This window comes from Sturnus vulgaris, chromosome Z (assembly GCF_052056855.1).
Source record: "Sturnus vulgaris isolate bStuVul1 chromosome Z, bStuVul1.hap1, whole genome shotgun sequence".
NCBI lineage: Eukaryota > Metazoa > Chordata > Aves > Passeriformes > Sturnidae > Sturnus > Sturnus vulgaris.
The window spans coordinates 48,610,375-48,621,841 of NC_142283.1; the positions used below are offsets into that span (position 1 = coordinate 48,610,375).

The 11,467-nt window shown below is 43.4% G+C and overlaps 1 protein-coding gene and 1 pseudogene across 1 annotated transcript in view; one reads left to right on the forward strand and one right to left on the reverse strand.

Moving 5' to 3' along the window:
* CNTLN (centlein) overlaps positions 1–4,186 on the reverse strand; it is a 168,238-nt gene extending 164,052 nt beyond the window's left edge. The window contains 1 exon segment of the mRNA XM_088157014.1: positions 4,158–4,186. Within this exon segment, the coding sequence (XP_088013140.1) occupies positions 4,158–4,186 (29 nt within the window).
* Positions 4,187–9,581: 5,395 nt separating this feature from the next.
* On the forward strand, positions 9,582–10,783 carry LOC148219835 (uncharacterized; annotated as a pseudogene).
* Positions 10,784–11,467: the final 684 nt, after the last annotated feature.

Below are 11,467 nucleotides of genomic sequence, written 5' to 3' on the forward strand. Positions count from 1 at the left end.
ATTCAGGTCCCAGCTAGGAAACAGTTTGAGGCATCCCAATAACATGGAAGAGTACACAACTTTCAGACAAATATTTCAAATATTTCTAAGCACCACTTTCCTCCATTACAAAAAGAAAAGCCAAAAAACGGAAAACAACAGCAATAAGTATTGAATTATTCCTAATGAACAAATATGTACTCTATATATATATATCTATATATGTGCAATAAGAGGGAAGTCTTCATATCCCTCCCATAATTTTTGCTCAATACAGAATATATTGAGCCTCTGACAATTGAATTTCTACCCAAACTTTGCCAAATCTCCCTTTGATAATATAAATACAAAATATAAAGTTTCAACAAAAATTCCTAATGAAAACACACACACTCAGGTACAAACCATCTTTTAACTGCTGTTCAATTTAACGTGTAATTATTCCACAAACAGACTATTTTAAGTTGTCCAAAGAAGAGTAAAATCAGCCACAAATTTGTACTTATGTCAGTGAAATTGCCACTCCTTACATAACTAAGTTCTACAACACTTCTGTCTGTGCTAAAAGAACAGTAGATGAAACAATATTAAAAAACTCATCCTAAATATAAAATGAAAAATATTCTTTGCAATAAGGAGTATTGAACGGGCATATGTGACTTTCTTATCTTTAACATGCCAAACATTTTAATAGCTATTTCATTTAAATCTAAGTAGTATGATTAATTAAGCATTTTGTATAATGGAATTAGTATTACTTATTAAGGTTTAAGATGAAAAGAAGTTTAAACAGTTTTTTTACGTTCTTGGCAGAATTCATGGACTTGGTAAAGGTTTTCCCTGCATGGCCCTGGGAGCCAAACAATTTCTATGGAAAAAAAGACTGCTTACTTACACCGTCTGAAGTTGGCACAGAAAAACACTGCAGCTGTCAAGGCCTGGGATGTATCAATCTTCAGCTTACCCAAAGAACATTCAGCCTACTCAAGTGCACGTTAACAGCTCAAGAGGCCAGCAAGAGTGTACCTTAAACAGCTGAGATCTTATATAAAGGCAGTATACAGATGTCATTTGCAAGCTAGCACAAATTACTCATTATACACAACATATCTAATGCCAGATAAAGATGCTCACCCTGCAATTAAGTTTGCATGCAAGAACAAAAATACTCTGAAAAAAAAAAAGAACATATTGTGTATTCCCTGAAAAATGACATTTTTCCCCTCAGTCCGCAGTGAAAGCGATTGTAGTTCATCATTACTGGAAGACAAGCAAAAATGCAGACTACCTTAGGCTTTGAATATGTTCTTTGCAAAGTAAACTGCACTTTTTCTTACTGATTTTTAACAGCAGCAAACTCAGAAATACTGACAAAAGATAAGCCACTAAAAAACGTTACACAGAACAACCAGCTACAGCACCAAGTGAACCTGTGAATTTCTAAAACATCAGCAGAAATCAAAAAACAATGCCTCTGACTTGCAAGCAGTGAAAGACAAATATTCTCATTTAAAACATTTTATCTTCTTTTTGGAAGGGAATTCTAAATAAATATTTCATTGGCTATGTGATATCAAAAGTACCTAAAACTATATGAATATTGTAGTTATTTGTCTAATAGAAACTTAGAACCATAGAATCTTTTGAATATTTTTATACTGCTTTATCAAGGAGAATTAGCTGACATCTTTTATTAAAAGTAATAACGCTGAATTTACTAAAGTAAAACTTTTAAATTAGCAGTGAAACAAGGATAAATAGAGAAACTTCCCCCCTTTAACATAAATTCATAAATCAAGCATCTCAGTTACCTGCAATTTGAAATCGGTACTCTTTTTGATGTTTCACTGAATTTATTTCTAAGAATGTTAATAACTGTTAAGTGTTCCTATCACACCTTAAATCTTTCTAGCATTATAAATTATTATTGACTTATTATTATTCATCTTCTCAAATCTGGAAGAGAATACCCTCTGAGCAGAAAAAAAAAAAAACCACCACAAACTCCAATCTCTTTACACGTAATCCAAACAGCCTCTCTAATCATCACTACAAAAATACAGGACACAAACTCTCTAGTTCTTTAATCAGTCCATATCCCCAAGTGGGAAAATAGAACAGTTGGGAGGACAGAGGGTGCTATTGGTTTACTGTTAATTTTTAGTAAGAACTCTATAATAATCACATGCCGTCAATTTTGTGTGTTACAAATTGAGTGTTTTAAAACACATGATTGCCAGGCTGGAAAAATTTGTATGGAAATCAAAATACTGCATATCAGGGGAACGCATGAAATAACCTGCCTGGCTGGTATAAGCACTGAAAAACTGTGGACTGTTCTGGGCTCCCCTAACCTCTAGGATAGACTAGTACACTTCCAACTAAGCAGCTCAAGTCTTTTACCAAGCTGACATATACACTTCATATTCAAGTGACAAGACTTGCTTCTTTTTTACGTCTCACAAGACTTTTAAACTCACACTGCTGCATACTGTCAGTTTAGACTCTCTTGATCCTACTGCGGCAATGTTTCTTTGTGTTTTTCAGTCACATATTACATTCCTAAATAAGAGGTATTCTCTTTACAACAGTCCTGCTGAGTAGTCACAACAAAAAATACTTTTACTCTTTACAGAATCTGTGAGGTGCTGTGCTTTTCAACAACCTAACATGTCACTAGAAGATGGATAAGTAACTGACAAGAAAAGTTAGAATCTTAGACACCCCAGGCTCTTAAAATAATACGGTGTTGTTTTCAAGTTCACAGAAGTCACTCACAGACAGTATGCACTGATAACATCTAATTAACAAGCAAAAATTTGTAAGAAGGCTGTAGGTGGCTTGACCGGGCTTCTTTTTTTAACAGGCATCATCAGCAAACAAGAGTATTTCCCGTCTCCTCAATTTCTTAATGTTGCAGCGTGAGATATGATCAACACATATATGTATTATAGTAAAAAATTCGTTTCATGTATATTCCACACAATTTTCTATTCAAAGAAATTCCTGTTATCTTGTCTCTGTGGCAGTTTTTCAAACAAATAGACATTTGATTCAAAAAAAAGTGTAACAATATACTGCTTTACTTACACCTGTGTGTAAATATACACCCACACACACACCCTCACACACATACTCCCTTAGAAACTGAATCCTTACTCATTACTCTGCTGAATGCGAACAAGCACCATAAAAGTATTATGGCATTGTCATTGTTACAATGTTCATGCCATAACAGTGCTCTAAGCAAAAATACCAGCCGACTTATTCTAAAAGATGCTGTCATTACACATTATTTCATCAGCATACTCTCAGATTAGTTTATGAGAGTAACAAAAAGACAGCAATGCACTTAACTGAGTAATTTTATTATATATTCTTAATTGGCATAAATAACGGACTTATTGTGACATCAACTGGCAAGAAATATGAGGTACTCCCTGGTGATGGCACAGTCAAAAAATTAACACCACTGAAGGCAGACCAGTATCATCACAGAAGGAAGGGACAAAAATAAACATCAATTCACTGCTAGACAGAACTTACTAGATAGACATGGACCTATTACACACAATGCCACCCTCACTGAATACCAAAAAGTAAATTACTTTCATCTTCAGTGAGCACACAGGATGCTCTGTTTCCCTTCATTCACTAGAAGACCGTTCTGCCCAGCAGTTGCTTTATTCTGAGTATTCAATACTGGAGATGCAGCACTCGATGAATATGGGAAATCTTTTCAAAATGGAGAAAATGTTTTCTTTTTAATCCCTTTCTAGATCAAGGATAGTGGGATAAGTGATCTGCTAGCTTTCATTTCAAGCTATAAGTTTCTAAACTACTTCAATTAAAACTAACTGCAGTCACAGAAGTAATTTAGATGGAAGATGCACAGAATTGGATAGGACATGAATTTTCTAAGTCACATAACTGCTTTCTGTAAGCACTACAATTCTGAGAGTTATTGTAACAATTCCATCACTTATTTGAGAGCACAGGATGATTTAAAAGCTTCAGAACAGCTCTCAGTTTGGTTTAAATGTAATGCTCTGGATTAATATAATCATAATGCACTTGTGATTTTTACTCCATTCAAAAATACAGGAATGCATAAATAATTTCATCTTACAGAAAATATAACCATATGCATGCATTTGGATATATTCCCTCTGTATTACCTGACTAACCAAGTGCAATTGGGGTCCATTATGTCAACTGCACCTGAAATTACATTGTAGTGTTTTCCAAATCCTGTACATTTGCGGACAAATAGGAGATTGCATGCCTTTTAAACTGTGAGCTAAACTTCAAACAGCTGAAACAGTGCACTCTCTATAAGACAAAAGACAAGAAGACTAACTGAAGTCACTCCTCAAGAACAGCAGACCTCCTTCCCAAACCAAAATAATTAGATGGGAAAACTAGACCAGTTACACTCAGTCATTCTCCTCCATGGTGAATCTGTAACAACATGGTAAAAGTAGACATCGAAGTGTATTCTAGAGGCCTCTAGTGCATTTGGAAAAATTACAAAAGCCTAAATGTCTTCACATAAAATGCAACTTCCATTATTGACAAAAGCAGTGGTTTGTTGTACCCGTAACAGGTATTTTTTGCACTCATGTCCATCTTACAGCAGTCAGACAAAATCGTCAGTGACTGGACGAAAGGGAATTTCATGGCTTTTTTTAAAAAGGGAAAAAGGATCTTGGGAACCATCAATCTGCAAGCATTACCATGGTGCCCAGTATATAATGGAACAGGTCCTCCTGGAAGCTATGTGTCTGAGGTTATAACATAAGACATAACCAAAAGTATGTATTTTATTACCATCTTCATAAGCTACTAAAACAGGAGTGGCATCGTTCCTTATCTCCTCCAGGACTCATCCCTGATAACTCCCTCTGGGGCTATCTTTGCCAATGGGCAATCAAGGTCTCACTACATTACTCAAAAATTACATCATCTCATGGCGAGATGCTCCACCCAGGGGAAGGAACCAAGCATTCCTACTTGGATATAAATTGAGATTAGGAACACCACAAATAGCCCTACCTGTCACAGCATATTGTTTTATTTTGTGTTAATTCAGGTTATACCCAGTTTCACAATGGCTCATTCCTAGGTTGTACCCCCCTGATTTAACATGTTTTAGTCTCTCTCCTTCCCGCCTCCACCCTTGTCTCTTATCCCCAAACCCCTCCAACACTTCCAAATTCTTCCCTGCGTGTCACCCTAATCCCATCCCACACAGATGTCAATACCCTTTGGCCCCTCCCTTTCTTCCAGAATGTTCAGTGTTCATCTTCCCCTCCTATGCATACCATTGGCTATGTTGTGTGGTCTCCGCCTATGTTCTTCCCTTACTGGTTAAGTGCAGTTGTAGCCCCGCCTTGTGTTACACCCCCGGGCTACTCTGATTTGTTGGCAAGTTGTACCCTCCCATGGGGGAGGACCCCTATTTAAGTTGTTGCACAAGCGTTCTCCCTGACTTTTGTGGTTCCTCCTCCCCGACCCCAGTTGCTTTCCTATCCCTTTCCAATAAACCTTACCCTTGGATCTACAAAAGGACTCTCCTGTGCTCTTTACTCTCCTTCAGACTGGTGCCGCCACAGCAAGAGCTTGGAGCTCTACTTCTATCCCGAGTTTCCTGGATCTTGGGAAGAGGCCACTCTTGGCACAGGTTCACCCCAGAGCTAGCGGGGCTGCCCTAGTCTGAGTGGGCAAATGGTGAACCGTGTCAGCTGGCACCCAACATGGGGCCACTCCAGCCATGACCTCACCTCGCCTCGAGTGATCTGCAGATCGGAGGTGTTGGGCATCGGCTACCCCTGGTCAAAGCAAGCCAATTTGGCAGTGCTCCTGGTGGAGAAGGCGACAACCCTCACCACCCAGGACGATTGTGCCACTGACGCAGATAACAACACAATAACCATGGAGCATCTGTGCGGCGAAGGCGATTGGTCGCAGGTGGAGATACAGGCTGAAAAATTCCTAAATTTGTCATTTTAAAAGTCCAAGCCGTTGCCGAGAAGGCATTCATGATGATCCCTGGGAAAGAACCTAGAGTGAATTACACGACCGTCAGACAAGGCCCGGCGGAGCCAACAGTGGATTTTATTGGAAGACTGAGGGTGCAGGTTGAGGAACAGGAGGCAAGCAAAGAGTCTCAACATGAGATAGTTAGGGAGATGGTGAAAATCAATGCGAATGACACCTTTAAACATGTCGTATCTTCCCTACCTCTCAATCTTGAGCCCACCTTCAGTATGATTATAGAAGCTTGTGCGAAGCGGGCTGTGGTTTCAGCACAACCATCCGCACCTGGGAGAGGACCGCCCCGCATCGCCATGACCACTGCTCCGCCACAACATCAGCCAGTGTCTGTGTGGTGTTTCCTATATAATAATATAGGACATGTGGCACCCATATGTCCCAAAAGGCAGAAATACAGGGAAGGGCAACAACAGCGAGGAGCTAGTAACATCAACTCTACAAAAAAAAACTAGGGGGGGGAGCACGGGCCTGCCTCGCATACAGATGAAAATGAGGCAGGCCACCAGGGGGACTCAGGAGGGGGCAATGAAAATGACATCTCCAATACAAACACAGACATTTACTACCAGACGAGACGTATAGCGCCTGGGTGGGACCCTCGTCCCCACCGGGCTTGGCTTTGACTGAAAACGTGCTCTTTGACACCCAGGATTGGTGGGGTATGCCAGTTGGACCTCTGTCTCCGGGTTTGTTCGCAGGACTTGACTGCACATATGTTGTGCTTGGGGATACAAAACATACTCCCCCCGGAGATTGACATAGTGCCATAGACTCAACTTGTGTGTCCGGACGGTTTCTTTCTCCCGGCACATTGCATCCAACCACCATACTTCTTGCCTAAGGGACAACTGACAGCGCCGGTGATCCCAGTGCCAAATAACATCATGGCGAAGCTGGAAGATCCCTGTGTCTATTGGGCAGAAGTCATTGGTGAGAATAAACCTGTAATAGGATGCGGACTCTGTCAAGGTGAAGATTACTTCTACCTTGATGGACTCTTTGATACTGGGGAGGATGTGATGATCATCCCTACCAACAGATGGCCATCACACCAGGAACTGCAACCCGCGGCAGGTAAGATACAAGGAGTTGGGGGGGCCAAATTGGCTCAACAGTCAAAAAGCATCATTAAGGTTGAAGGGCCTGATGGCCACGTGGCAAATATCCGCCTATTTGTTACGGATTACAATGTGCCCTTGTGGGGTAGGGACGTCATGTCTCAATGGGGAGTTAGGATCGAAATCCCAAAGTCCCCGCGGGACTTTTCCTAGCAGCCACTGTGGAGCGCCCTGTCCAGAAACTGAACTGGCTTACTGACAAACCAGTTTGGATAGATCAGTGGCCGCTTAACAAACAGAAATTGAAGGTGCTCAACGAGCGTGTGGAGGAGCAGTTGGGAAAGGGTAACATCATGCCAACAACTAGCCCCTGGAATTCTCCGCTATTTGTCATCAAGAAGCCAGGGAAGGACAGTTGGCAGCTCCTTCACGACCTCCGTGAAATCAATAAGAAAACTGAAGACACAGGGTCCCTACAACCAAGCATGCCATCACCCTCGATGCTTCCACAAAATTGGGATCTGGCCGTTTTTGATATAAAAGACTGCTTTTTCCAAATTCCCCTCGACGCCAAAGATGCGCCACAATTTGCCTTCTCGTTCCCATCACCAACCAAGAAGCCCCAGTGAGGCGCTTCCATTGGCAGGTACTGCCTCAGGGCATGAAGAACAGCTCCAGTATCTGCCAATGGTACGTGGCCTCAACTGCTGTCCCTGGTGTGTGCCAAAGCAGGGGAGGCCATCATCCTCCATTACATGGGTGACGTGCTGATTTGTGCCCCCACGGATGACAAGCTGCAGCATGTCCTTGACCTAGTTATAGATGTTTTGATTTCTGCAGGATTCGAATTCCAGAAGGACAAGGTTCAACGGATGCCCCTGTGGAAGTATACTGGGCTCCAGATCACCAATAGGACCACTGTCCCACAGAAATTGGCTATTAACAACTGACCAAAAACCTTGGCGGATCTCCACCAGCTGTGTGGATCTTTGAATTGGGTCAGGCCCTGGCTGGGCTTAACAACTGAAGACCTAGCCCCCCTTTTCAATTTTTTGAAAAGGGGAGAAGAGATATGTTCTCCTAGGGCACTGACCCGAGGCTAGGGCTGCATTAGAAAAGGTGGAAAGAGTGATGGGCTCTAGACAGGCCCATCAATACCTGCTGAACCTGCCGTTAAACTATATTATCCTTGGAAAGTTGCCACACCTCCATGGCCTCATCTTTCAGTGGGACCAGGACCAGAGGGACCCCCTCTTAATTACAGAGTGGGTGTTCCTCAGTCACCAGCAGTCCAAAAGTATCACCAGGCCACAGGAGCTGATGGCTCAGCTGATCAGGAAGGCCAGGGCCCGCATGCGAGAACTGGCGGGCTGTGACTTCGCGTGCATCCACGTACCTCTTACCTTGACATCGAGTAAGTTGACTAATGAGGTTCTGGAGCATTTGCTCAAGGAAAATGAGGTCCTCCAGTTTGCTTTGGACAGCTACACCGGACAAATATCAGTACATCATCAAAGCCACAAATTACTTAACTCAAATTTCAATTTGATTCCTAAAGAAAAATTGAGCCGGACACAGCTTAAGGCCTTCACAGTTTTTACAGACGCGTCCGGGGCTTTTCACAAGTCAGTAATGACTTGGAAGAACCCCCCAACTCAGCAGACATATGCCATAGTTCGGCAGGTTAAAATATGTTCATGTGAGCATTGACACCTTTTCTGGGGCAGTCTTCGTCTCTGCCCACACAGGGAAGAAGGCAAAGGACGTGCAAAAACACCTGGTACTGGTCTTCTCCGAGCTGGGGATCCCTAAGGAGATTAAGTCAGACAATGGTCCGGCCTATGCTTCCACGGCCTTCAAGGTGTTCCTGCAGAAGTGGGGAATAGAACACAAGACAGGCATCCCTTATTCCCCCACAGGTCAAGGCATGGTTGAGCATGCCCATCAGACACTCAAACGAGTCCTAGAGCAGCAACAGGGCGACACACAGTTTGATACTGCACACACTCAATTACATCACGCCCTTTTCACAATCAACTTTTTGAACTGCTCTTTTGAAAATCTGAGTCCTCCCATTGTGAGGCACTTTGCGAACTCTTCACCATTACAGTTGAGAAGACATCCTCCCGTGATGGTGAAGAATCCAGAGACAGGCAGTACGTAGGGCCCACATGAGTTAGTCACCTGGGGACATGGGTATGCTTGCATGTCCACGCCCCTTGGGTTGAGGTGGGTCCCTCAGAGGTGGGTTCAACCATACCTCGCCAAGCATACACCTCAGTCAAAGGCAACCCCAAGAGAGGTCACATGTGCAGCACTACGTCGTCGCCAGTGCCCCTCCAATGACCAGCAGGAGTCTCCCGGTGGGCAAAACTTCTCCGCTCCAGATCAGGCTCTAAACCTGTTTTGTTCTCCCCAACTCATTGAACTGTTTGAATGATTTGAGTTGTGTCTCATTTATTTCAGTCAACCTCCTGAGGTCTCAGAATGTGGTATCGTCTACTCCTCCTCTTGAGCCTATGCCGGCCTTCGGCAGAGTGGATAGTCCCGCAGCCAAAGAAGAATATTTGGGTGACCCTCGCCCAAGCCATGAAGCAGGACCATCTCTGCATGTCAATGGCAGCAGCAGAAGATCCATTGTTGACCTGCCTGGTGAGGATCCCTTATAAGCCCTTGGAGTACCCAAAATCGCTCCTCGTGGTTCACGACCATGTTAATGCCTGGAATTACCCCAAGGCCCCCAACTTTCCTGTTGTCAACCCACTCTTTTTGCGGCGGGAATGGGCCAAAGACCTTCCCAAAGCAAAAGAGGAGCCCCAGGAATTCAAGCTTTTAGGTTCTTCCCCTGCCCCTTTTCGTGTTAACTTTGCTTACAAACCTCCTTATTACCCTGAAAGATATTGTGTAACCCAGTATGCTATCGAATATCAAGCCGCAAAATGGTGCAACAAGACCGCACAAAGAGAAGAAGCCCCCAGTGAGGAACCCCTAAAGTTAGACAAAGGAGTCTTCCTCATCTGTGGCGACCGGGTGTGGGCAAGCACCCCTTCTCATTTTCTCTGAGGGCCATGCACAATCGGGCAATTGACCCTGTTCTCACCCAACAGAACCCAAATTGCTAATTGGAAGCTAAAAAACAATACATTGGCAGTCCAAAAAAGAGAACTGAAAAATCTGGATGAAAACTGCAATTCAGAAATTTTTCATTGAGCTAAGCCAAAAAGGGTCACGGTATCTGTCTTTTTGCCTTGGGTATCGGCGGCCAAAGCTCTAGGAGAATTGGGCCACCTAGAGTGTTGGGTGGCAAAACAGGCGAACCTTACATCATCTGCCCTCAGTGACCTCCTCGAAGACGAAGAAATCACCAGGAACGCGACCCTTCAGAATAGGGCTGCCATCGATTTTCTTCTACTGGCTCATGGCCACGGCTGTGAGGACTTCGAAGGACTGTGTTGTTTCAACCTATCATCCAACAGTCAAAGTATCCACTCAAGGATTAAACAATTGCAAGAACTCCTTACCAACATCAAGAAGGAGTCCAAAGGCTGGTTGGACAACCTGTTTAAAGGCTGGGGACTCTCGGGATGGTTGGTGCCAGTTGTCAAAACCGTTTTGTTAGTCTTACTGATCCTGTTTTTAATCTCTGTTGCACTATCCGTACTCAAAATGATTATTTCCTGAAGCATCTCCCCTTCAGTCAATGTCAATCAGGCTGAAATAACCCCTAACCCAGACTGGTGGGCTAATGAAGATATGCCCTCTGAATACGAATCTAGTCTGTTGTCACCAGTGTCTTACAAAGAAAAGGGGGAGATGTCACAGCATATTGTTTTATTTTGTGTTAATTCAGGTTATACCCAGTTTCACAATGGCTCATTCCTAGGTTGTACCCCCCTGATTTAACATGTTTTAGTCTCTCTCCTTCCCGCCTCCACCCTTGTCTCTTATCCCCAAACCCCTCCAACACTTCCAAATTCTTCCCTGCGTGTCACCCTAATCCCATCCCACACAGATGTCAATACCCTTTGGCCCCTCCCTTTCTTCCAGAATGTTCAGTGTTCATCTTCCCCTCCTATGCATACCATTGGCTATGTTGTGTGGTCTCCGCCTATGTTCTTCCCTTATTGGTTAAGTGCAGTTGTAGCCCCGCCTTGTGTTACACCCCCGGGCTACTCTGATTTGTTGGCAAGTTGTACCCTCCCATGGGGGAGGACCCCTATTTAAGTTGTTGCACAAGCGTTCTCCCTGACTTTTGTGGTTCCTCCTCCCCGACCCCAGTTGCTTTCCTATCCCTTTCCAATAAACCTTACCCTTGGATCTACAAAAGGACTCTCCCGTGCTCTTTACTCTCCTTCAGACTGGTGCCGCCACAG